The 27,654-nt window shown below is 42.8% G+C and overlaps 2 protein-coding genes across 7 annotated transcripts in view; one reads left to right on the forward strand and one right to left on the reverse strand.

The window, feature by feature from the left end:
* Positions 1 to 27,654, reverse strand: part of LOC123770686 (ubiquitin-conjugating enzyme E2 E1) — a 56,779-nt gene that overhangs the window by 26,184 nt on the left and 2,941 nt on the right. Inside the window, exons 1-2 of one of the 2 annotated variants that reach the window (XM_069305749.1) lie at positions 8,763 to 8,841; positions 8,482 to 8,557 (exon numbers count right to left, since the gene is read on the reverse strand). The exons of the other annotated variant lie outside the window; for it this stretch is intronic. The gene's annotated coding sequence lies outside the window, so the exon portion shown is untranslated. Of the gene's footprint in view, positions 1 to 8,481; positions 8,558 to 8,762; positions 8,842 to 27,654 lie in introns of those variants that run through there. 2 annotated transcript variants of the gene reach the window in all.
* On the forward strand, positions 3,717 to 26,378 carry LOC123770685 (coagulation factor X). Of its 5 annotated transcripts, none has more exons than XM_045762769.2 (12): positions 3,717 to 3,857; positions 5,595 to 5,830; positions 14,412 to 14,660; positions 16,141 to 16,442; positions 18,912 to 19,082; positions 20,461 to 20,611; positions 21,289 to 21,423; positions 21,872 to 22,049; positions 23,854 to 23,961; positions 24,171 to 24,307; positions 24,542 to 24,702; positions 25,270 to 26,378. In XM_045762769.2, exons 2-12 carry the CDS (start codon positions 5,728 to 5,730, stop codon positions 25,432 to 25,434), a joined length of 1,860 nt encoding a protein of 619 aa, XP_045618725.1. In that variant the 5' UTR covers positions 3,717 to 3,857; positions 5,595 to 5,727; the 3' UTR covers positions 25,435 to 26,378. The 5 variants fall into 5 exon arrangements, with proteins under 5 accessions (XP_045618725.1, XP_069161849.1, XP_045618728.1 ...); XM_069305748.1 differs by having other exon boundaries at positions 16,144 to 16,442; XM_045762772.2 differs by having other exon boundaries at positions 3,724 to 3,967; positions 16,144 to 16,442.

Consider the following 27,654-nt stretch of genomic DNA (forward strand, 5'->3'; position numbering starts at 1 on the left):
ATGTATTATGTAGTATATGTTGTCAAGTTTGAGGGGTGAATTTACTGTTGTTAGTAAGTCCAAGTTGCGTATGGGTGTGCTGCGAATTTTCTTTCAATTCGGGGGAGAGGGAGTGTTGTGCAAGCTGTTATGGCGGTATATTCACTCTTTGGATGAGTGATGCTGCCCAATAAATTCATCCTTCGCTGAAAAATGAACTTATGTATATGTTTTACATTATATGGATAAAAGCTAACGGCACTCTTACAAAAATCTATGACAGATCAGGGAGTATATACATTCTGAGGTACACCCCTCTGATCTGTGTGTCTATAAAATGTTTACTTTAGTTCTGGACTATGTTCAAGAATAAAATATATATGCTATATGACATCAATAATTATGTATCATGGCCTTAATAATAGTCCAGGGGCTGAGAGACCTTAAAGTCAACACCAAACCTTGAATTATGCCGAGAAAGCCTATCACACTTTATTATTTATTCATTTATTTATATACAAGAGGGTACATTAGGTTGTGAGAGTACATAACATTGGTGTTCTTACATTCTTGCTAATACGCACAGCGTTTCGGCCAGTTTAGTTTTTTAGGCCATTTTAGTTTCTTAATAAATATTATGAAAAAATGTCTCAGTTGAAATTAGCTATTTTAATAGAAAAATGGTATTAAGGCATGTTTGTATTGGGTAATGCTGTTCTGTTTTGTTAATTACTAACATAATAAACTATATCTTAATGTGTTTGCTATTTGAAACGCTCGAATTTTATATAGGACATAAGGTACTGGGCTATATTCTGATAATAACAGGCTATTTTTTGTATTCAAAACGCGTATTTGCAATTTAAGAAACAAATTAGAATGGGATATTTCCTTCTTCACAAATGTTATAACTTCAAGGCAGAAGGATCAGAATAATGTTCAAGCCCATAGGCAGAGAATAAAGTTCAAGGTTGCATATAAATGATAACATCCAAGGCCACAGGGTAACGATAACGTCCAGGGCCATTGAGTGAGAATAAGGTTCAAGTTCATAGGGTGAGGATAACGTCTAAGGCCACGGAGTGACGATAACGTTCAATGTCACAGGGTGAGGATAACTTTCAAGGCTACAAAGTGGCGATAACGTTCAAGGCCTCAAGGTGAGGAATTGAGGATAACATTTAAGGTCACAGGGTAAAGGTCACGTTCAAGGCCACAGGGTGAGGGATAACGTTCAAGGCCACTGTGGGAGGCTAACGTTCAGGCCATAGGGTGCCGAAAACGTTCAAGGCCACAGGGTGCCGAAAACGTTCAAGGCCACAGGGTGCCGAAAACGTTCAAGGCCACAGGGTCCCGAAAACGTTCAAGGCCACAGGGTGCCGAAAACGTTCAAGGCCACAGGGTGCCGAAAACGTTCAAGGCCACAGGGTGCTGATAACGTTCAAAGATAGAGGGTGATGATAACATCAACAACAGAGGGTGCCAAAGAGTGATGGGTAACGTCCCAAAGCCACAGGGGTGAGGATAATGTTTAAGGCCACATGGTGAGGATAATATCCAAGGTTATATGGTGACGATAACGTTAATGCCAAAAGATGAGAGCAATGTCCAATGCCACAAGGTTGAGGATAACGTCCAAAACCATAGGGATAGGATAACATTTATTGTCACAGGGTGATGAACGTTCAAGGCTACAGGATGAGGATAATGCTCTAGGCCACAGGGCGAGGATATCATTCAAGGACATAGACTGCGAATATCGTTCAAGGCCATAGGATTAGGATAACGTTTAAGGCTACAGGATGATGATAACGTCCAAGGCCACAGGGTAAGGATAACATTCTAGGCCAGAGGGTGAAGATATTACACGAGGATAATGTTTACCTCTAAGCAATTCAAGATAAATAACATACAGGAAATCGGGAGGTGTGTGTTTTTGAGACTTAAGTTGGTATCACTGTTGGTGGAAGCATGGTTGATCGACACCATGTCTACAACAATAGTGAGCTTCGTTGGTATTAAGACAGACTCGGGAAGTCCCTAGACGTTGCGGAATTCCCACATTGCCTTTACCTCCTTTAGGAGGGGTCCCGGATCCTGTGAGTAGCTGTAACACCATCCTGGCATGCTCTCTCTCTCTCTCTCTCTCTCTCTCTCTCTCTCTCTCTACGCTAACCTCTCAGTTTTCATATAATATATATGTATGTGTATGTGTGTGTGTGTGTGTGTGTGTGTGTGTGTGTGTGTGTGTGTGTGTGTGTGTGTGTGTGTGTGTGTGTGTGTGTGTGTGTGTGTGTGTGTGTGTGTGTGTGTGTGTGTGTGTGTGTGTGTGTGTCCCCCATGAAGAGTGAGATCTTGCTTATTGTACCCCGTCTCTTACCTACTTGTAACTGGTTGCGATTAAATTTTTTTGCGTTCTAGTTTTTTGTTGTATTTTTTCTCGAAGACTAAGATGGAGATGACATCCACCATCACTTCACGTGAGTTTCACTTCTTGACCACCCTCTCGGTGTATGAGTGGGTTCTGACCTCTCTCTCTCTCTGGCTCGTTTGCCTTTCCACTTTCTACCCATGTCCTCTTTCCTTACTTGTTCTCAAATTGAAAAAACCGTTCTTCTTCATCTTGTATATTTTCCATAATATATTGTATGTAGTGATCATTTCTCCTTTGAGTTTTCTCTCTTTAAGTTGTTTGAGGTTGCTTGAACTGCCTTCGTAGCTTAGATCACTTGTTGCACGTTCAGGACTCTTTCCCATGCTCAGTTCATGCCGTTGCTGCGCATTCTATGATTGGTCTGCCGAGGACTGTGTAAACTACTTTAAAAACATGCTTTAAAAAACAAAGCGTGACAGATTAGGCTTTTTGAACAATGTTTTTTTTCGATTACTTGTTGCCGCCAGCGGCGACTAGTTTACTGTGCACGCCATACTCATCCTGTGGGCGGTAGTGTAGAATAATTACAGAGGGCACAAAAAGTCTTAATCATACCTCAGTGAATGTTTGACATTGACAATTTATCTGTACACCTGATAATTAATTAAAATGATAGCTGATAACCCACTTCTTGCACTGTATATGCTATGAATGGTAATACAATATTACACACTGGAGACAAGCAATTTTTATACATAACATGATTTCAATAATTAATATTACAGGATAATAGAAGAGTTGCTGTTGCTGTTTATGTTTGTAGTCTACACAGTATAATTTCATCGCATATATTTAGACTACGCAAAATGAAAAGTATATCATACTTTCATCGCATATAATTAGACTACGCAAAATGAAAAGTATATCATACTTTCATCGCATATATTTACTTTAATTACTAGATGCGGAATATGAATAGTACAAGAATTTCATATATTTTATAGTTTATAATAAAACAATTTGCCATTTCATGCAACGTACGTTTACATTTATCTTTAAATGACTCAGTTTTCAGACAGTATAATAGGCTTCTTCAAAGCTCCTTCACGTCAGTAGACTTCGTCAAAGTTCACTCAACTCACCAGGCTTCCTCTACGCTCTCCTGCCCTGGGATAATGTAAGTTAAAAGATATCAGTTAAAATGTGTTACGAAAGTAGGTCGAGAAACTCCAAAGGAGGGTTCCTCTTGCTGCGGGAGACAGTGTTGATAATGACGCAGACAGGATGAGAAATGCAGTGAAGCCAAAAGGGGGTTTCGAACGCTGCGTACAGGTCCCCCGGGTTGCCTGCTAGGCCCTCTGGACTTGCTTCCTCCTGGGCCAGTCAGTTGAGACCCGCATCCCGTGGGCGTCGGCTGTGTGCTTGTTGTGGTCTGCCCCGTCTACTGGCACGCACGCGCCACCTGTCTCAAGAGTCCTGTACATACATTTTTCATCGGATACCGGTATATGTAAACTCGTCGTTTGGCCCCTCCCGGTATATACTCTCCTCGTCAAGTCCCGGTACATACGTTCCTCACTTGGCACCGGCATATTCACTCCTCGTTTGACCCAGGTATATTGAACTCTTCTTCGACTTTCTTCGACTTTTCCAGCTACATACAGTACCTACCTGGTCTGGCCCAGGTATATGCACTCCTCGTATGGTCCTGGTATATATTCCTCGTATGGTCCAGCTATACACTCTCATGACCCTGGTATATACATAGACAATCTTCGCCTGGCCTTGGAATGTACACTCGGCAGACTGGTATACCTTCTCGTCCCTTGGGGCATTTCCTGCTATATAAGTGGTATTGTACCTGTCTACGGAGGACAAAATAGCATTGTGTACAACGGTGCTTCCTGATTTGAATTGATACATCCTTCAGATAGTTAAGATGAGGAAGGACGATTCCTTATTGACTTAGAATCATACAACACAATGAGCCATTGAGGTCACGCCTGATCTAGTCGCCGTGAACTAGCTATAGCTTCCTCCCCCTTAAACAAAAACCAATATGTGCATCTTTGAATGTCCCTGTTGTCTGGTACTGGTATGTTGATATAGTTTTTCAACGCTATAAATGAAACCTATTATCGAAAGTATCATCTCACAGATATCTACGTTTTCTATGCATCGGATTCGATTGGTTAGTGAGTTGCTTGGGTTCATACCTTTCCGGTAAGCTTAGGTTATGTTTTTCACACAAGAGTGGCAAGTCAAGAGGACGCGCTGCGCATTCAGTTTGGATGGATACCCTTCATCACTTACAGAAGATGGTGGGCCCCCCCACTTACAAGGCACACAGACAGCCATAGAATTTCCACACGGTGAAATAACGAAAAAGACAAAACTAATGACACCCGAAGGACTGAGAGAGAGACTCCTGACGGATGACAAGATAGATAATTTTGTTGATATGGAAAGCGGCTCGGCCACACCTGGTGTTTTACATGCTTTAGTCGTTCGTTAGTTGTGTCGATGACTTATTGTTGTGCCATACACTGTGCCTTGAACGTCGTCACACAGTAAAAGCGTACTTTTGTGCTGTGAGTCAGTGCCAATCAGTGCATATTTATGCAATGTGAGTCAGTGCCAATCATTTCGTATTTCTGTGATGTACGTCAGTGCCAATCATTACATATTTCAGTGATGTGAGTCAGTTCCAATCACTGTTTATTTCATTGATGTGAGTTAGTGCTAATCACTATATCTTTCTGTGATGGGAGCCACTGCTAATCACTGCATATTTCATTGATATAAGTCAGTGACATTCACTGCACATTTCAATGATGTGAGTCATTACAATCACTGCAACAACAGTGCTATTACCCCTGACAGTCAGCATGGCGGCCTCCCAGTAGAGATCAAGGGCGACCAGCTTCAGTGGTCGCTCCTCTCTACAGACTTGAAGCGCTTGCGAAATTTGAACACCAATCAAATGAACAATCGAATCCTCGTCACGGCCCATTGTGGATTTGTTCATTTGATGCATCACGTTAGTGTGATCTCTGTGTGTGGGAACACCAATCAACGCTGAAACCGAATGAATGAAATTATTTGTTTAAGTTTGTTTTGTCATATATTAAAGATTCGGCGAAATATTACAGGCGACAATGAATACTGTTAACTATTCATTATAAAAATGTTAGAAGATTCTGCGGGTATTAGAAAAAGTAACACCCACCTTTGTCTCCAGAACAAACCCTTAGCCCTGACGAGCTAAGCGCAGCAGCATTAAGTCACTGAACAGTGTTGCCGAAGAATTTTGGGCACAGACTCGCCCAGGAAGGATTGCTTGTTATCTGGATAGGTCCCTTGGAACCCTGGCGATGCTAGGGAAATGGGACTGGTGGCTTCTAGGGACGGTTTTGCTGGGATTCGTCCTGGAAGCCTACTCTCAACGTCCTGCTGAAGGTCGCTCCAAGAGGCAGGGTAAGTGATGATTGTGTTGGGAAATTATCTTCGGGCTAATTGCTATTTCACATTGGTGTATCTTTTACTCTCTCTCTTCCTTCTATGTCTTCTCACTTTTCGCTCTCAGTTGTCTCTTCTCCCTTTTTTCGTCTTTGTCTCTCTCTCTCTCTCTCTCTCTCTCTCTCTCTCTCTCTCTCTCTCTCTCGCTCTCTCTCTCGCTCTCTCGCTCGCTCTCTCACTCTCTTCCCCCCTCCCTTCCCCCGCGCGCCATAAGATAAAAAAAAATAAAAAATAGATCAACATGTCAGATGACAAAGGCATCAAACAGAATATTCAGTACTTGTTCCGGGAGAGCAATTACGGAGCTCTGAACCTAAGAAGCATGCAGCTTAGACAGGGAATGTAATATCGTAGCAGTGGATGGGGATATCCCAGCAGTAGGAGGTAACACTCCAGCAGCAGTAGGTAACACTGCAATAGTGGTAGGTAATATTGCAGCAGTGGGAGGTAATATCGTAGCAGTGGTAGTTACAGGCAGAGCGTCACAATCATCATATGCGTGGACCGTGACAGTGTTCCTGGCATGACTGGCTTCACGTCACTACATCTCCCTTCATTGTCTTCCTCATAACGTCCTCACAATTTCTTCACACAACCTCGCTCACTCACCTCATAATCTAGAAACCTCTCTCTCCCATATAGCCTCACAATCCCATAACCTCACTCTTTCGCGTCATCAAACTCACTCTTATAAACTTACCCACTCACCCCCTTTGCAATTCTCTCCCTCACCACCTCAATAACACTCCTACACCACATCAGTAACTCTCGCTCTGGCCCAACCCTTTGGGCTGAATGATAGATCAACGGTCTCACTTCATGCAGGTCGGTGTTCAATCCCCAACCGTCCAAGTGGTTGGACATCATTTCTTTCCCCCGTCCCATCCCAAATCCTTATCCCTGATCCCTTCCAAGTGCTATATAGTCGTAACAGCGTGATAATTCCCTTCCCCCTTTCTAGTAAACATAAGGAATGCTTTCAAGAGCTTGACAGAGGAATCCATAGAATAATATACACGGCGTGTTGGGCTCGTCCTGGGGTTCACGGCACAACATGGAGCCTACATCCGGTTAAGCACAAGAAGAAAATTGAGGTTTAAATATTTGCCGCAACAACCCAGGAACCAGAGATAAAGGAAATGAGTATTTTCGTTACTTGTTGAGTGGGTGACTGTAGGGAGATGACTGGTGAAGGTGAGAGACTGTAGACAGGTGGTGACTGCTGAGAGTGGATGACTGTGGGGAGGTAGTGATTGTTGAGAGTGGGTAACTGTGAGGTGGTTGTGACTGTTGAGTGGGTAACTGTGAGGAGGTGGTGACTGTTGAGAATGGGTAACCGCGGGGAGGTGACTGGTGGGAGTGGGTAACTGTGGGGAGGAGATGATTGTTGAGAGTGGGGTGAGGTTGGGGAGAGGGTCTGGGTCGACTGTGGGGAGGGGCGAGGTAGGAAAATCCATGTATTGTTCGGGAATATCACATCTCATGCGATGTGTGTTGCTCTTTTGTCTGCTTGTCGCTCTGTTCTCACCTTTTTTATTCACCGCCTTGTCCCCTCCCTTGCTTTGTTGTCTCTCTCTCATCTACTGTAATCTCTCACTATTACATAGAAAGTCAGAGGGTGGGCCTTGCTTATGCAGTAGTAACCTTGAAATAAATTACCACACACATCTGCAGCAAGTGATGACTCAATAACCACTTCAGACCAACAAGAACCAAGCCTCGACACCCCAAATTGTTTTTTATTTCCCTTTGTTGATTTTTAGTGTTATAGAACAACTGGTTTGCATGGAATGACTTTTGGAATTTTGTATTGTAGTCGGATGTAACTTCGGCATCAGAACAGTCTCAATGATTTTTTTCCGTCTGTCATGTCTGGGCAAGTTAAGGCGAGAGAAGAAAATATTCTTCTTAAGACAAATAAAAGTAGTAGTATGCCTCGCTGGAATTATCATGTTAGGGAATTTCAAAATTAATTTATCTTTTGGCATAACCAAATATAGTATATCCAGACACAGTGTTCAACTTTTGAGAAAATTGAACACACTAAACCTTTTAGAGAATTGCTTAGCAGAAAAGTATGTCCTGTCATCGCTAGATATCTATATATTGCTGATCAGGTATGCAAATTAGGAGTGAAATGGAGTAACGTCCTCTGAATATTTGTCACTATTATAATATATTATAATTTTGTGCATAATATTAGGTTTAGGTTAGGTGTTTAGGTTCTACTGAAAATGATTTGTATTTGCAGTACGTAGGTGAAGTATTTATAGAGAGGCGATTCGAACATTGAAAGTAAAACAATGTTTGTGAAAAGTGTGAATGTCATCAGTTGTGAGTTTTGTGTAAACCCTTTTTCATTTACATACGGGGCTTGGTGGGCGCATGGAATGAATTTTGGCATTTGTTTATGATGACGGATTGCTGAATTTATGAATGCGTCTTTGTGGTCGACCGCTGGATGGAATGAACATAGAGTGAGGACAGGTTGCACAAACAGGGCTTTGACGGCTGGATAAGCGAGCATTTGACCATTGTTTATGAGGACGGGCTGAGGTAAATAACCTTGGTATTCGGGGGGGGGGGGAGGATGCTTTATAATTACTAACCTTGAGGTACGGGGGAGAAGCATCGAGAGTAAAGGCATTGTCACCACTGCAAAGCTTCAGAGAGATCAACAGCTCCCTGAAAAATTTATTTCGCATAATCTTAGTGAAAATTACGAGTAAATAATTATATAATATTAATGGCTGATATCAATAATATAAAAAGTAGCAGCAAGAGTAATAATACACATCACAGACACAGGGAGGAATAACAGTGAGATCAAGAGCAATAGTGAGGTTGGGGAGGGAGGAAGCGAGGAGGTGCCACTTCCTGTGGAGCTCACCTCACTGGGAACCTGAAGGGCTCCCCCAGCCTGACGCTCGGTGATTCCCTTCTCTATCTGGATACAGCCCGTCCTCGTAAACAAAGGTCAAAAGTGATTCCATGCACCCGCCAAACCTGTTTATGAATGAAAAACGGTTTACGCACCTGTCACACACATGTCACACTGCTGACAGTTGAGAGGCGGGACCAAAGAGCCAAAGCTCAACCCCCGCAAGCACAACTAGGTGAGTACAACTAGATGAACACACACACACACACACACTAAACAACATGTAAGGTAGGCCACAAGAAAAGATGACCATCCAGCCAGACAATATCTCATTGTTACACAGAATAACGAAGGTATAGTTAATATGTAACATGGAATACGAAATACACCTAGAAGTAAACGAAAACTGCGTACTAACTTTTGAGAACAAAAATGGGAAACCCAGGGAATGAAGTAGAGAGGATGGGACACAAATTAACGTACTACAACGGAGATTACCGGATAATCAGGGAATTCGTAGGGTAAACACCACGAAAAGAGAGAACTCTGGGAGAAATCACCTCAGGAAATTATAAATTACATATCAAATGCAGAATATATACGCACTGCAAGACTTCAAGGAGAAACGTACAAAATCAAGCAATAGTGCAACAGGAAGTGCCTGCAGGCAAAATAGAAGAGCAAGAAGACTACAAAAGCTTTAGAGAGAAAAGAAGAGATGATACACAACAACTATAGGAGTAAAAAATGAATATGTAAGAATAACAAGAAAAATAATTTGAATATGATACAGCATCCATGGCAAAATCCATCCATGGCGTGTGTGGGAGAGGTGGAGGCGTGTGTGGGAGAGGTGGAGACGTGTGGGAGAGGTGACAGAGAGGGCGTGCGAAGCTATATTTTTCAGATTTTATTTAGTGTTTGATGTGCAAGACCCTTTGACCGTGTGTCCGGGTGAGGGTGACACACACACACACATGTACAGACCCTTCTCATGCCCTTCAAAACTAAAAAACTATATATATATACATTATATATATATATATATATATATATATATATATATATATATATATATATATATATATATATATATAACATATATATATATATATATATATATATATATATATATATATATATATATATATATATATATATATATATATATATATATGCAATTGACGATCACAAAACACTGATCATTTTATGCGGAAAATCCACAGAGAAATATGAAATGAAGTGAACGTTTCGGCTTTGTTAAAGCCTTTGTCAACACCAGACTTTGTCAACAACAGTCTGGTGTTGACAAAGGCTTTAACAAAGCCGAAACGTTCACCTCATTTCATATTTCTCTGTGGATTTTCCGCATATATATATATATATATATATATATATATATATATATATATATATATATATATATATATATATATATATATATATATATATATATATATATATATATATAATTAATAACGATAAAATGAACAATAAGAAAGTAAGCTAATAAATAATAATCACAACATATAAAGAAAAGTGTTGATAACATCAGCTAATATGGAGGGTATTAACAGGTACCATTGTATTGAATGACAAGAGAATCTTGAACGACCTTGGGACTAAGATGTATTCCCGTGTTGAAAACACGACAATAGGCTATGCTGTTTACTTGGGGTTCAAAAAGGGGGTTGTATAAACAGATGTAATGAATGACAATAACATGTCAGCATATTATAGGGTGGGATAATGGGTCTGTAGTGCAGTCCTCTGGTTTTGGGTCAGGGACGCCATACTGGGGCAGCCTAGCCGCCGCCACCTCCCTGGCCCCAATATTCCCTGCTACTTTCTTAATTGTAACAATAAGAAGGTAGACGCAGATATATAAAAGTACATTCATATGATATATATGATACAGTGGTTAATAAGCACATATATGTGGTTTTATTACTGGAATGTTTCCTTTTGTATCTGTTAATTAAATGTAAAATCTTAGAAAGTATCCTTCTGAAGATATATTGATTAATACGAAAGGATTTAAGGAAATATATATATATATATATATATATATATATATATATATACATATATATATATATATATATATATATATATATATATATATATATATATATATATATATATATATGTCGTACCTAGTAGCCAGAATGCACTTCTCGGCCTACTATGCAAGGCCCGATTTGCCTAATAAGCCAAGTTTTCCTGAATTAATATATTTTCTCTAATTTTTTTCTTATGAAATCATAAAGCTACCCATTTCATTATGTATGAGGTCATTTTTTTTTATTGGAGTTAAAATTAACGTAGATATATGACCGAACCTAACCAACCCTACCTAACCTAACCTAACCTACCTTTATAGGTTAGGTTAGGTTAGGTAGCCGAAAAAGTTAGGTTAGGTTAGGTTAGGTAGGTTAGGTAGTCGAAATGCAAATAATTCATGAAAACTTGGCTTATTAGGCAAATCGGGCCTTGCATAGTAGGCAGAGAAGTGCGTTCTGGCTACTAGGTACGACATATATATATATACATATATGTATATGTATATATATATATATATGTCGTACCTAGTAGCCAGAACGCACTTTTCAGCCTACTATGCAAGGCCCGATTTGCCTAATAAGCCAAGTTTTCATGAATTAATTGTTTTTCGACTACCTAACCTACCTAACCTAACCTAACCTAACTTTTTCGGCTACCTAACCTAACCTAACCTATAGAGATAGGTTAGGTTAGGTTAGGTAGGGTTGGTTAGGTTCGGTCATATATCTACGTTAATTTTAACTCCAATAAATAAAAATTGACCTCATACATAATGAAATGGGTAGCTTTATCATTTCATAAGAAAAGAATTAGAGAAAATATATTAATTCAGGAAAACTTGGCTTATCAGGCAAATCGGGCCTTGCATAGTAGGCCAAAAAGTGTGTTCTGGCTACTAGGTACGACATATATATATATATATATATATATATATATATATATATATATATATATATATATATATATATATATATATATATATATATATATATATACACTAAAGCTCATTTTAATACGAGATAAAAAATAAATAGATGGCGCATAAGATAAAAGGAAGTCGGCGATCTTCGAGAATTGTCTTCTTCCTTCTGCGTCATTTGCTACCTATTTTCGTCTTATTATGAAATAGCCTAGCTTCTGGACAACTTTTTCCACGCTGTTCATTTATCCTCGTATCGCTATAACATTACATCATCTTTCATTACCATCACACACTAGAAGTTTTGGCCGGGTCAACCCGAAAGGTGAGGCCAAGTGTTGGGAGCCCAAGAACGCAATAACAAAGGCTGAAATTCTATTGACTTGACGTAAGGTGTAAAAATCAGTACAAGTTATGACATCTGTGCTCCCGTTAACCAAGAGTTAACCAAGAGCCCGGCAACTTAACCACAAATAACTAGAGACGAGGCTAGCGATGCACCAGAACCGGTTTAGGGTTAAGAATCGGTGTCAAGTAGAGGGGCGGGAAAAAGCAGTACTCGATGGGCTCATTGGCCAAACTATTATGTATTAACGATAAGACCTACCATTAATGTATGATGACTTACTGTAAATATGTAGCTCTTGTAATAGCACTTTCTCTGTAACTAGCTGACATTGTATCTATAAGGTGTGAAGGATTGAAGAAATTGTTTATGTAATAATCTAAGATGAGGTCTGATAAAGACCTTTTGTGCCCTCTGTAATGCTTTTGCGCTACCGCTCACAGGATGAGTATGGGGTGCACAATAAACTAGCCGCCTTCGGCGGCAACAATCAAAATCAATCAATCGATGGGCTCAAGTGATTTCTGGCACTTTATAAAATGACCGAATCACAGTTCAGGTATGTTATATTGCCATTAGATCCCCCTGTCTCACAGATCCCATGTCTCACTCTCAGTGATAAACATGTCTTATGCCGAATGTGTCAAGAATGTGTAGGCACTACCAAAATAAAACTATATTATTCATTAAGACAAGATGAATTACCACATATTGGGCCAACTATTGTGCAACCTATTGTTCACAAGCCGATAAATCTCTGATTTAGGTCCTTAAGTTCTTGACAGACAAATTCTTGATCACTTCATAATTATAATTAGTTTTTACTATACCTGCCTTGACTGCTTCCCACTGTATGTGACATGAAGCCTGTTAGATAACTGTCGGATACCTGGCAAAGAATATCAACAGCCTGGTTGACCAGCCGACCAACCGGGAGGCCTGGTCGGAGACCGGGCTGCAGGGCCGTTGAACCTCGGAACCTCCACTAGGTAGGTAGGTGCAGTACCTATGTGCTGCCAGTAAACAGAGGTATCAGATGTTAGCAAACGTACCCCAAAGTCTCGTTCACCCCGGGAAACGAACCCAGAACCAATTGGCTGTGAGCCGGCTGCATTAACTACAGTATTGCAGCTGTGTGTGGCTTTTTGTTCCTCTACCTTGGGCTGGCTCAGCCAGTTTTTACTGGGCGAAATTTTCACATGCTGGCAGGGGGAAATATGACTGCAGGTGTTGACCCGGAGCCTTATCGCAGTGTTACTATGATGTGCTGGCTCTCACCACAGATATTTACTATTCAACACATTGGAGCTGTAACTCTTCAAGACTCGTCCTGCATGCTGGTTGGTCGCTGAAGCAGACGCTCTCTGCATGCTGATTAGTTGTTGACGCAGACGCATCTTGCATGCTGATTGCTCACTGATGCAAATGCACCCTGCATGCTGATTGGTTGACACAGACGCTCCTCACATGCTGATTAGTCAGCGACGCAGACGCACTCCGTATGCCGACTAGTCAATGACCTGGACGAAACATTTATGCTGTTTGATCGATGACGCAAACCCGCCCAAAATTCCGATTGGTCAATGACGCTGGCTTACTGGCGCTTGCTGAATAAATCCCGCACCCTCGTGCTCTTCCGTCAACAATCTGTTTCAGTCCACCCAGAATATCCGGAAGAGGGAATTACATGCATATATTCAGCCCGTCCTCATAAACAAAGGCCAAAAGTGATTCCATGCACCCTCCAAACCCCCAGTTTATGAATGAAAAACGGTTTACACACGACTCATAACTGATTTCGTTCGAACACTTCCGGAACAAGTCCTTCACTGACGAATTTTGTTCGAACCACATCGCTGTAAATGCTTCACCCATATACTGCAAATACAAATAATCGCCAACAGAACCTAAACACCTAACCTAACCTATGCCTATACATGCACAATATGCTAATATATTATAATATTAATTTATATTTCAGAAAATTCCTGTTTTGAATGAACAGCATGTTAAAATTTATGAATGCATCTGTGGGGTCGACCACTGGATGTAATGGACTTAAGTCGAGGACGTCTTCAGTCTGAGGACGGGTTGCAATCCGTCCTCATAGCATGTCCATTCCATCCAGCGGTGGACCCCAAAGACGCATTCATAAATTTTACCATGCTGTTCATTCAAAACAGGAATTTTCTCAAATATAATTTAATATTGTAGAAAACTGCACTTTGTATGTACAATATTATACTAGTATTCTTTTTATGAAGTGAAGCCGGGTTGAATACCCTAAATATTAATAAGAACAGCAAATAATGCATACATTTCCCACCAGATGGCATCAGCTTCAGCATCCCGGTGTTGGACAATGGCGGCAACAGGCGCCAGAGACAAGACAACAACCCCATCGCCTCCGCCATCGGCTCCTTCATCAACACCTTCATCAGACCCCCGCACAATCCTAGCCCTAACGGCCAGCCCAGCAGGCCGGGAAACAGCGAGGTGGGCAATCTGAACATCGGCGGGTTACCCGTCACAGTAACGAGCGGCCAGAATGGCATCGGTATATCATTTGGACAAAACGGTAAGCCTTCACCTTGTCCTCTCTCTCTCTCTGCGCACTTTTGTTATGGCTGTCACACCCTACAGAGAACGCCTTCACCTAATAGTGCTTGTGGGAGTTGAAGCTAATTTTACTTTTGGGTATCTGGTACATCGATGCCCACATTTTCTGTGATTTAAGTTCTACTGAGAAAGTCGGGAGCCACGAGGAGGATTCGAACCCGCAAACTTGGTACTCCCAAGCACACGCCTTAGACCACTTGGGAATGCCAAGTGTGCCGGTTCGAATCCTCCTCGTGGTTCCTACTTAATTTCTACTATTAAATACAGTACAGTGAATTGATCTTAACCACCTCTTCCTTTACGTTGTTCTACGTGTTCACTACTCAGGCACTGAAGGTGCAGTTGCATCCCTGTGGCTCATTTGTATTTCCAGTTTCCTCCTGTATGCTCGTTCAATTTCTTCTCACTTGAATTAGTCTGTCAATGTGCCCGTTGTTCATGTTTCTCGGTATCATGTATGTCGTGACCATGTGCTCCTCTTCTCGCCAGTATTTGCAGATTCAACTACCTTTGTCTTTGTGACTCAGATCTAGTATGAGGTTCGTGACAGGTTTTTGAATCTTCTTTGTGTTTCATGAAGTGTTGATTCCTTTTGGCGAAGCCTGTAGTCGCCTTCCCCTTAGTCTGTACTGCTCTTATGGTTTTGTTTCTCCTTTCCATATTGTTATGACAACATTTACTGGGGCTCAACTCCAGCAATCACTTGTCCCGCCACTCTTGCAGCCTCGGTACATCCTCTGGCATCATTTTACAACCCTCACATGTTTTTATTCTTCTTTATCTTTGAAAATTTATAAGTATTTAACCGCTGAATACCATAAAATCCCAGCGTTTTATCTTTGAACTAAAACTCTATCATAACTATCTGAATAATTATTACAAATTCTCCAATTATGTTCATATTTTTTATTTTATTGTCAAAAATTGTATGTATTTTGGGAGAGCATTCTCAGAGTAAGTTGCTGCATATGTATCTTGAGGTTATCTTGAGATGATTTCGGGGCTTTAGTGTCCCCGCGGCCCGCTCCTCGACCAGGCCTCCACCCCCAGGAAGCAGCCCGTGACAGCTAACTAACTCCCAGGTACCTATTTACTGCTAGGTAACAGGGGCATAGGGTGAAAGAAACTCTGCCCATTGTTTCTCTCCGGCGCCCGGGATCGAACCCGGGACCACAGAATCACAAGTCCAGTGTGCCGTCCTCTCGGCTCCCTGTAGGCACAGAATCCTTGGTGGCTTCATAGAGAACCAGTAATCAGTATTAGTGTACTAGGCGAGAGTATGCTCTTGACTCAAACAAAACACGGAACAGCACGTCACTTTTGTGAGTCGATTTCATTTCAAATTACGTCCAAATTTGGCCATAGCGCGCATACGAGCCAAAAGTGACGTTATTTTTAAGAGGACGGGCTGACCTAAGAGCGCTTCCCTCCCTCCACAGCAGCAGCAGCAGGAGCGGGCGGAGGTTGTCGCCTGGACAATGGTGGGTGTGAGCAAGTGTGCCGTCACACCCGCCGGGGCATCCGCTGCTTCTGCGACCCGGGCTACTTCCTCAACCCCGACCGCCAGACCTGCTCAGACCTCGACGAGTGTCGCTTCAACAATGGCGGGTGCAGTGATCTGTGCAGCAACACCCTAGGCTCCTTCACGTGCTCGTGCGCTCAGGGTAACCTGCAGCCCGACCAACGCACCTGCTTTGACGGAGGAAACACCTGCGCCATCAACAACGGAGGGTGTTCAGAGGCAAGTCCCCTGACGGTTTGGTATCTCTTAGTCCTACATGAATAACCAAACTTTTCTTCAGAAATAACACACACACACACACACACACACACACACACACACACACACACACACACACACACACACACACACACACACACACACACACGTTATATGTTATATGTTAAGCGTTATATGACAAAGAGTGCTGGGAAGACGGGACACCACGAGCGTAGCTCTCATCCTGTAACTACACTTAGGTAATTACACTTAGGTAATTACCTAAGTGAAATGGGACAGGAGTCATTGCTGTAAACAACCGATAGCTAGAAAGGCGGGATCCAAGAGTCAATGCTCGATCCTGCAAGCACATATAGGTGAGTATATATAGGTGAGTACACACACACACACACATACACACACACCAATTTACAGTGTGACCATAAAAATAATCATTTATTGCAGGGGAAGGAGGAGCTCAGGAAGGGGAGGAGGAGCTCATGGGGGGGGGAGGACCTCGGGAAGGGAAAGAAAACATCGGAAAGGGAAGGAGGACCTCGGAAAGGGAAGGAGGACCTCGGAAAGGGAAGGAGGACCTCGGAAAGGGAAGGAGGACCTCGGAAAGGGAAGGAGGACCTCGGAAAGGGAAGGAGGACCTCGGAAAGGGAAGGAGGACCTCGGAAAGGGAAGGAGGACCTCGGAAAGGGAAGGAGGACCTCGGAAAGTGAAGGAGAACCTCAGAAAGGGAAGGAGGACCTCGGAAAGTGAAGGAGGACCTCGGAAAGTGAAGGAGGACCTCGGAAAGGGAAGGAGGACCTCGGAAAGGGAAGGAGGACCTCAGAAAGGGAAGGAGGACCTCGGAAAGGGAAGGAGGACCTCGGAAAGGGAAGGAGGACCTCGGAAAGGGAAGGAGGACCTCGGAAAGGGAAGGAGGACCTCGGAAAGGGAAGGAGGACCTCGGAAAGGGAAGGAGGACCTCGGAAAGGGAAGGAGGACCTCGGAAAGTGAAGGAGAACCTCAGAAAGGGAAGGAGGACCTCGGAAAGTGAAGGAGGACCTCGGAAAGTGAAGGAGGACCTCGGAAAGGGAAGGAGGACCTCGGAAAGGGAAGGAGGACCTCGGAAAGGGAAGGAGGACCTCGGAAAGGGAAGGAGGACCTCGGAAAGGAAATGAGGACCTCAGAAAGGGAAAGAGGACCTCAGAAAGGGAATAAGAGGGATAATATGAGAGGCTGAACCAAAGAGTATATATGAGGTAATCATGGAGGCTGATTTTATAGGATTTTGAGACATCAAAGTCAAGACCTAACCCAACTGCTTCATGACCATAGTAGCAGGAAGACAATGATAAAGGAACAAGTAATGAAACTGAAGACAGTGGAGACGCATTCGGATGAAATGAAAAGGAGTGTTGGAGGAACTCGACAGACAATTCCAAAGTGTCTTCAGAATAGTGAAGGTTGTCATACCGAGCATCACTGGATGACAGTAACGCTGCCAGAGAATAAGGAAACACTTGATGGAATTATAGAAGATGTAGATAACGAGGCCACACCAGTTCTCACAGGCATAAGAGGAAGTACCGTACTGTACTACGGTACAGCCATTTATTTATTTATTTATATACAAGAAGGTACATTGGGTTAGAGAGAATACATAGCATAGTATTTACAATCTTCTAAAGCCACTAGTACGCGCAGCGTTTCGGGCAGATCCTTAATCTAACAGATAATTTTAAGTACGTAAATTCTAGCAGAATTAATAAAATGATAACAGATACATTGCAAGAAAAAAAATGAGATGAGAGAGAATAGTAAGTATATTAAAGCACATTGGTATATTAAAGCTCTGACTGATTACATTGACAACTTGATTGGTAATTTAAACAAGATTAACAGACACCATACAGCAGATTGATAGCACTGTACCGTAGACCTGTACTGGCCACTCAGTGTAGCCTCAATATTCACTAACCTACAAGTCAGTGTCTCGTATATACATACAATGTAAGGTGATGTCAAAAGATGTTACGAGACTAGAAGAACTGCTTGAGAAACTGGTCTTTATAACGAGACATCAGTATGGGTTCAGGGGACGAATGTGACCAGGTGAAAGTGTACCATTCAGTTGTCGTACGACATCGTAACGGTTGAGAGGTCGTATGTGTACACGCCAGGGAAGGCTTCACGAGATGTGAACCTGGGAGTACAACTATGAATGGCAGCCACTACAAAATAAACGACTTCTTTAGGAAAAAAATGGTTTAAGCCTCTTAATGTATAACTTTTATACTCCCGGCCCCTTCCTCCCCCACCCCTTCCCCCACTCTCACCACACCACCTCTCTAACCTCTCACTTCAGTCCTCTCTGTCCTCTCACTTTCCTCCTCCCCCCCTTTTTTTTAATAAGACTAGGGGTTCATTAGTAACGGTACTCATCCCCCTTCCCTCCTTACCTGTTCATCCTCACTAACGGTGTCACGGGCGTTACAGATCTGCTTGGAGAGTGAGGAAGGTGTGAGGTGCTTGTGTCACCCCGGGTCCACGGTCGGCCGCGACGGCCAGTGCCTCCAGTTAGACCTCTGCCTGAACAACAACGGCGGCTGTGAAGAAACCTGCTCCAGCACTCAGCAGGGAGCTGTCTGCTCCTGCGGCCCCGGCAAGGTAGGTCTCAGGGCAAGGGGTAGAAGGAAGCTGTCTGCTCCTGCCACCCCGGCAAGGTAGGTCTCAGGACAAGGGTAGAAGGAAGCTGTCTCCTCCTGTCACCCCGGCAAGGTAGGTCTCAGGACAAGGGTAGAAGGAAGCTGTCTCCTCCTGCCACCCCCAGCAAGGTAGGTCTCAGGGCAAGGGTAGAAGGAAGCTGTCTGCTCCTGCCACCCCAGCAAGGTAGGTCTCAGGACAAGGGGTAGAAGGAAGCTGTCTGCTCCTGCCACCCCAGCAAGGTAGGTCTCAGGACAAGGGTAGAAGGAAGCTGTCTCCTCCTGCCACCCCAGCAAGGTAGGTCTCAGGGCAAGGGTAGAAGGAAGCTGTCTGCTCCTGCCACCCCAGCAAGGTAGGTCTCAGGACAAGGGGTAGAAGGAAGCTGTCTGCTCCTGCCACCCCAGCAAGGTAGGTCTCAGGACAAGGGGTAGAAGGAAGCTGTCTGCTCCTGACACCCCAGCAAGGTAGGTCTCAGGACAAGGGGTAGAAGGAAGCTGTCTGCTCCTGCCACCCCAGCAAGGTAGGTCTCAGGACAAGGGGTAGAAGGAAGCTGTCTGCTCCTGACACCCCAGCAAGGTAGGTCTCAGGACAAGGGGTAGAAGGAAGCTGTCTGCTCCTGCCACCCCAGCAAGGATTCAACAATGACAAAACGGTCCAAACTTGAATGAAGAGCAAGATCACAGCATCATGAGGAGTAAGGATCTCATGCCAAAAATTAAATGTATAAATGTTCAATATGAGGCAAATAAGAAACTGTGATACACCTTTAGAAATATTAAGACAACATCAGATGTTATTCTTCATTTTTATCTTGACCCTGTTAGGCCTAATTTACACTACAAAATTCAGCTCTGGGAGCGCACCATAGAATTAGAAACATAGCATAGCAAGATTAAAGAGGAATACGACAAGCACACACATGGATGAAAAGGTATACCAGAGATAACGCTAATGGGTTGTTAAATATATGAGCAGAAAATAGAGCATGAAACAGTTCAAATTGGACTAGATCAGGCGGCATAAATTGGTTAAATACTGCTTTGGAAATAGGGTAATAGGCTTGTGGAAACAGGAGGCCGAGTACACAGGAACAGACGAGACTTCGGGTACGTGAGTTTGATGTAAATAGGAGCCGTTACGCATAGGTCAATTGTACGTTTGCAGTCTTCTATGTTCTTATGCTTCCTTCACTCTCCCTCCTTCCTTTACCTCCCTACTTCTTTCACACTATAATTTCCTTTACCTGCCTGCTTCATTCACCCTCCCTGCTTCCTTCACACTCATTGTTTCCCTCATACTCCTAGCCTCCCTCACACTCCCTCACCTCATCGTCCTCCTTCAGACACTAGCGACGGATGGACGAAGTTGTAAGGTCTTGGACAAGTGTAGCCTCAACAACGGCGGGTGTCAACAGATCTGTGACAACACTCCGGGAGCCTTCCATTGCAAATGTGTCGGTGGCTTCCTCTTGCTCGACGACGGCCGCTGCCAGGGTGAGTACAGTCACACTAGTGACCCTATGACATGGGTTTCCAGCTCCCAGTGTGAGTACAGGCATACTAGGGATCATAGCACAGGTTCCGGCTGCCGGTAGGGATCCTAGCACAGGTGTTTCCGGCTGCCGGTGGGATCAAAAGCAAACTAGAGGTCTAAGGGCAAAAGTTTCAAACCTTTCTAACACAACATTACCTTTAAAGAAACAATGATGATTGACGCTGCTTTCAAATAATAACAAATCTTACATCAATAATGGCTCCTGTTGATAACCCAACATAGTTTCCCCTAATGTGAGGAATTAAACAGACTAGGTGATGATGGCAGTGGTGATTCCTTTTTGCTTTCATGACATTCCTTTTGGTTTTTTATAATTTACCGTTGACGTTTTCAACTTATTTAAGATGTGTGATAAAGAGACGCCTCGACAGTGGGCCTTATATCTACTTCATCGCAATCATTTTCAGTCAATTAAACGAGGAAACTCAGGAGATGGAAGAACTCGACAACCTGTGACAACTAACCTTGTACCATGCATGTAACTAATGTTGTAAATAATATTTTTTTACAAGTGGATACATTTGTGAGAACCGCTGGTCTTCCATGTGGGGGACACACTAAAACAACATTGTTAATTTTGATCCATGCGGTGTTTGATGCAGATTTTCTTCCTCAGCCATTATCCAGACAACACCCCGCACCACCACCTCCACCACCACCACCTCTACCACCACTTCTACCACCACCACCTCCACAACCACAACAACCACAAAGCCATCAACTGGAGGCGAAGAACCTCGGCCAACTCGCGGTACGTTTTTTTCTGTGGTTGGTTATGAGAGAGCAAGAGGCAACATTGTTATTGTACATATAACTATTTTCATAAGTTCCTCGTAATCCATTTTCTACTTAAAACTATAGTCTAAACAGCTGTACCTTTCTCCACCTCTGCTGAAGCTTTCTTCATTTAGTGTGACCTCTTGCTAACTCCTTCTGATAACTTTCTATCTTAAGCTCTCGTTAGCTTTCTTTAATCCTTCTATTGTCTTCTTGGCCTGTCTTTGATCCATGTGATGTGTACTTGATCTAACGTCTAGCATTTCATCGATGACTCTTTGATCTTCCTAACACATACCAATGTGACCCCATGTACATCTCTGTACATGACCCTATGTACATCTCACTGACCTCTTGTTGAACCTTTTAATATCTCTTTAACTATTCGTTTTCCATTCTAACGTTTCCTTAACCACCTACAGGATGTGGTATCAACACAAAGAAATCGCTCTTCAACCGCATCGTTGGGGGCAAGCCTGCGGATCCCAAGGACTGGCCATGGATGGCGGCCCTCCTGAAGAGCTCAACTAATACCCAGTACTGCGGGGGCACTCTTGTCACAGACAGACACATTCTTACAGCTGCCCACTGCCTCAAACCGTATGTATCTCTGCCACACACACACACACACCTGTGTGTGTACTCACCTAATTGTACTCACCTAATTGTGCTTGCGGGGGTTGAGCTCTGGCTCTTTGGTCCCGCCTCTCAACCGTCAATCAACTGGTGTACAGATTCCTGAGCCTACTGGGCTCTGTCATATCTACATTTGAAACTGTGTATGGAGTCAGCCTCCACCACATCACTTCCTAATGCATTCCATTTACTAACTACTCTGACACTGAAAAAGTTCTTTCTAACGTCTCTTAATGTGTGTGTGTGTGTGTGTGTGTGTGTGTGTGTGTGTGTGTGTGTGTGTGTGTGTGTGTGTGTGTGTGTGTGTGTGTGTGTGTGTGTGTGTGTGTGTGTGTGTGAGGCGGTCTGGTAACCTGGTGGATAGCGGGCAGCTCACGTAATTCTGTGGAACGGGTTCGATTCCCGCACCAGGCAGAAACAAATGGGCAAAGTTTCTTTCACCCTGAATGCCCCTGTTACCTAGCAGTAAATAGGCACCTTGGAGTTAGTCAGCTGTCACGGGCTGCTTCCTGTGTGTGTGTGTGTGTGTGTGTGTGTGTGTGTGTGTGTGTGTGTGTGTGTGTGTGTGTGTGTGTGTGTGTGTGTGTGTGTGTGTGTGTGTGTGTGTGTGTGGTGGAGAAAAAAAAAGTAGTTAGTAAACAGTTGATTGACAGTTGAGAGGCGGGCCGAAAGAGCAAAGCTCAACCCCAACAAACACAACTAGGTGAATAAACATACACACGCCACCAGACTAATACCCGAACTGAGGGGTATGAGCTATGAGGAGAGACTACGGGAATTAAACCTTAAGTCACTGGGAGACAGAAAAGTTAGAGGGGACATGATCACCACATACAAGATTCTCAAGAGGAATTGATAGGGTAGATAAAGGCAGACTATTTAACACAAGGGGCACACGCACTAGGGGACACAGGTGGAAATTGAGTGCCCAAATGAGCCATAGAGACGTTAGAAAGAATTTTTTCAGTGTCAGAGTAGTAGACAAATGGAATGCATTAGGAAGTGATGTGGTGGAAGCTGACTCCATACACAGCTTCAAGTGTAGATATGATAGAGCCCAAAAGGCTTAGGAACCTGTACACCAGTTGATCGACAGTTGAGAGGCGGGACCAAAGAGCCAGAGCTCAACCCCGCAAGCACAACTAGATACTAGGTAAGTACACACACACACTAAATTACACACACGTATGGGCCTCGCGGCTGGGTGAACAGCGCTCGGGAGTCGTAGTCCTAAAGGCCCTGGTTCGATTCCCAGCCGAGGCGGAAACAAATGGTCTGAGTTTCTTTCACTACTGTTACCCCTGTAAGCCCCTATTACCTAGCAGTAAATAGGTACCTGGTAGTTAGACAGCTGCTACGGGCTGCTTCCTGGGGATGGGTGTGTGTATGCGCGTGTGTTAGAGAGAAATATATGTAGTAGATATAGAGGAAAAATAGATTAGTTAGAAAGGCGGGGTCCAAGAGCTAATAGCTCGATTCTGCAGACACAAATAGTAAATACACACCAAAAGTCCTCGCAGCCGAGTGGACAGCGCTCTGGGGTCGTAGTCCTAAGAGCCGAGTTCGATTCGCCGTCGAGGCAGAAACGAATGGTCAGTTTTTTCACATGAAGCCGATAAAGACAATAAAACCATGCTTAGAGAGGCCTGTTCATATTATTTTCTCATCTGATAAGTTTATCTTCCAGTTTACCAAGTTTTATTATTTTATTTATCTAGTTCATCTTCCCCCTTTTTTATGGTCATTGTTTCCGCTTTTTCTGGTGCAGGTTCACAGCCAAGGACATCCGGGTGAGGCTCGGGGAGTACACATTTGACCAGACAGTCACCAGCGACGCCATCGACTTCGGCGTCACAGAATTCCGGATGCACGAAAGGCGAGTCAAGTTCCCGTGTTTACTACTTACCAATTCACAAATGTTTACTGGTTCATGTTTGTTAATTCTTTTTATTATTCATTAGTTTTGTATTTCATTTCTCATCTCTTCTTTATTTGATTCTTTTTCTTTCAAGTGTTCTTTTCTGTTTTATTCCGCTCTTTGTTTTTCTTTAGTTGTATAACTTGAGTTGTCATGGTGGTCCACAGGTATGACTCGAAGACCCAGGAGAACGACATTGCCCTGGTGAAGCTGGACAAACCTGCCACCTTTAGCGAGACCATCTGGCCGGTGTGTCTACCGCCACCACAAACCTCCTACCAGGGACGCGATGGCTATGTCACAGGTCTGCTTGCCTCTTAACCATTTAAACTGATCATGAAACATGAAATTGATCATGTATACATCACTGTATCTGTTGAATTATGTGTTTTTCATTTGTTTTTGTATTTATAGATGTATCCACTTTTTGTTGTAAGTGCCATGCTGGAGTGCTTCATCCGTTCTGTTTCTCATGTAGGTTGATATTCATTTTAATTTCGGTGGTTAGCGTGTCATTAACACAATCATACTGCTACAGGTTGGGGAACGATATACTACGGGGGCCCCGTGAGCCCGACGCTACAGGAGGTGGTTGTGCCCATCTGGTCCAAGCAAGACTGCAGCTCAGCCTACCCTTCTAAGATCTTGCCTGGCATGATGTGTGCCGGCAGCAAGACAGGTGGCATGGATTCGTGTCAGGTTAGTCGAGGGCATCTATACCCAGGAAATGGTCACCTGGCTGACCCCGCTACGTTTACACTGAGGCTGTGTAGAGTTCTGTAGATTGTTAAGAGAGCTTGAAGGATGAGTTTGGCTTGGGTGTTGGGAAAATGTCTAATAAATTCGCAGGATTAAGACAGGTCGTAGAGGATTGTAAGAACGTCTTCTGGATAACTGCAGGATAGTTATGAACCACAACGTTTCAAGCAGAGTTTGAGAATATTTAAATAACGTGGGGGAAAAGAAGTTTGGGAGCCTTTTATATTGGAGGATTTCCTAGTCAAAACATTTAGTCTCAGTCGTAACGTCTATTTAAAAATATTTACTAAATCGTCAAATTTTCGGGTGTTAACTGTGGCTATTTTCCTTTTTCCTTATGTTATAAAGTTTTCATTACGTCCGTGCAAGGATATTTTTTTGGCTAGTGATTTATTTGCATTTATATCCACTTGTCATCTTCCATTCTCTTTTACCACTTAAAATGTCATTGCTAACATTTATTGCAAGCGCAAAGTTGTAGACTTCATCACAACTTTCCTTCTGCAGGGTGACTCCGGAGGACCCTTCCAGGTGCAGGACTTCCGCAGTCGTCGGTGGTACGTTGCCGGGGTGGTGTCGTGGGGCGAGCGGTGCGCCCTGCCAGAGAAACCTGGAGTCTACACTGAGGTCGCTCTCTTTGTCGACTGGATCAAGAGTAATGCCATCTTCTAGTTCCTGTCCCCCTGGGACAGGAAGGAAGATATAATGTTCTACGTAGAGATGGCCTTCATCATAGACTAAATCAAAATCAATTTCACCCTCTCGTCGTAGCTGACTGGGAATAATAGGGAAATTAAAAAGATATATATATGATTTTCTGTTTGAGGTGGCCATTACGACATAAACTTTCCTTCCTTACAAACTACAGCTACATTAACCTGCCTTTCTAGCGGGAGCTTGACCATTACCTTCCATTATCTGTGGACCCGCTCCCGTCTACACCCTTACAACTCGACTTTGAAATCAATCCTTTAATTTCTTTCTTCATGTTGTGTGCCTGAGTACACAGCATGTGCTTGCAGGGCTTGAGCTTTGGCTCTCTGGTCCCACCTCTCAAAAGTCAATCAACTGGTGTACAGATTCTGGAGCCTATTGGGCCCTTATCAAATCTACATTTGAAACTGTGTATGGAGTTAGCCTCCACCACATCACTGCCCAATGCATTCCATTTGTTAAATACTCTAGACACTGAAAAAATTGTGTGTTATCTCACATTAAACAGCGTCATGTTCTGTGGTCAGTTGTGTGCTAAAGAAAGATAAGGTGCGTCATGTTCTGTGGCCTGATGTGTTAAAAGAAAAAATAGATTCGTCATGTTCTGTGGCCAAATGTGTGACACAAAGATAAGAAGCGTCGCGTTCTGCGGCCAAATGTGTGTTACAGAAAAAATCTAAAGCTTCGTAGTGTTGAAGTTATTTACGTAGTTTGGGGGGGGGGGTATTATTACTGTGGGCATTCAGCACTAAGTATATTTGATCCGTTATATATAAACTTGCATTTAGATTACGCTTTAATATTATAAGTGTGGCTTTATTTAATATGCAACCTCTCTCCCATCAAATAAACCACTGTAATTTGCTCTTATGTATATTTTCTGAATAAAAATATTATAATGATTAGTATACTTATTATAAATACGAACTTGATGGTGAAAATAAATAACAATTTAATACATATTCACTTGTGTCTTACCTGGTGAAAGATTCCTAATGCAAGGTGTAAGTAACCCTCCTCCCTGTATCACGCCATGCATTCTTCCGTTACCACCACCTCCTCCCTGTTCTGCCCTCTCCTCCTTTTCCGTTCTCTTATTCTTTTCCGCCTTCTCCATTTTAAGAGGAAAGATATCAGGATGAGAAAGGTAATGCGTGGAGTACCTCAAGGAACGGTTCTAGGGCCCATCCTCTTCCTTTTATAGGTAAAGCACCTAACAGGAAGCAAACTCATTCCCACCCATGTTTGCTGAGGATCCTAGCCTAAAGAGAATGATCAGAACTGAGATGTACTGGAATATATTGCAAGATGAACAAAAGTGACTCGAGAACTGACCCGCTCTCCAAAAATGACCCGAGAAATTTGAAACTGCTGGACTTTAACCCAGACAATTACAGAGGTTTGATTATATGAACAGAAGTGAGGAGGCTTCAGTTACATTACTAAATGAAGGGAAAGCCATTTCCCACAAAAAGAGTTTTGAGAGTAGACATTGCTCCAAATCTGACGCCATAGACACACACGAATAGAGTGCTGCAAATGGCAAACGTCTGGATATCCATCAAGAACTTGAGCAAAGAAACCTTCCGAAATAGCTCATCAGGTGTTATTTCTATAATTAACTCATTTAAAAAGAAAAACAATGAACCTCTTTGAATTTCCTGGAGCTGACTAAATCCTAGTATACAAATTTCAAATAAAGAGCTTTAAGTCTACCAAATACAACAAAATACAGTACAACTGTTAACCCATTTTAAAAGTTACTTAACCAATCTGCTGTAGTGAATTTGAATTACTGTTCATGTATGCTACAATATAGGACTTGTACAGTACTTTTGAAATTGTACCTATACCCAAAACAAGTAATGAAGAGGCTAATTTTTCATTGTAAATATTTGCAGTAATAATAATAATAATAATAATAATAATAATAATGATAATAATGTTTAAAAAAAACTAGCTACATTATAATACACATATACATGATACAGCAGGCCGTCACTATGCCAAAGGTGAGCTGTGCAGACAGCACTCTACACAAATTCTAAGCTACAGAAGAGCTACTAACTAAAGATGTAGAAGCCTGAGTACTTCTGGTTCCAGCGGTGAGAGCGAATTATGAAGACGTATCCTATATTTATTGAGGCTATAAGGCCAACGTGAACACTAAATGACCTT

The sequence above is a fragment of the Procambarus clarkii genome, chromosome 56, assembly GCF_040958095.1.
Source record: "Procambarus clarkii isolate CNS0578487 chromosome 56, FALCON_Pclarkii_2.0, whole genome shotgun sequence".
In the NCBI taxonomy this organism is placed as follows: domain Eukaryota; kingdom Metazoa; phylum Arthropoda; class Malacostraca; order Decapoda; family Cambaridae; genus Procambarus; species Procambarus clarkii.

What these genes read in the sequence shown, in the direction of transcription:
- LOC123770685 (XM_045762769.2), top strand. Translation starts at nt 5,728, where the DNA reads ATGCTAGGGAAATGGGACTGGTGGCTTCTAGGGACGGTTTTGCTGGGA. An exon ending in GCTGCCCACTGCCTCAAACC is followed by an intron (nt 22,050 to 23,853) that starts GTATGTATCTCT and finishes TTTCTGGTGCAG; the next exon opens with GTTCACAGCCAAGGACATCC. An exon ending in ACGCGATGGCTATGTCACAG is followed by an intron (nt 24,308 to 24,541) that starts GTCTGCTTGCCT and finishes ATACTGCTACAG; the next exon opens with GTTGGGGAACGATATACTAC.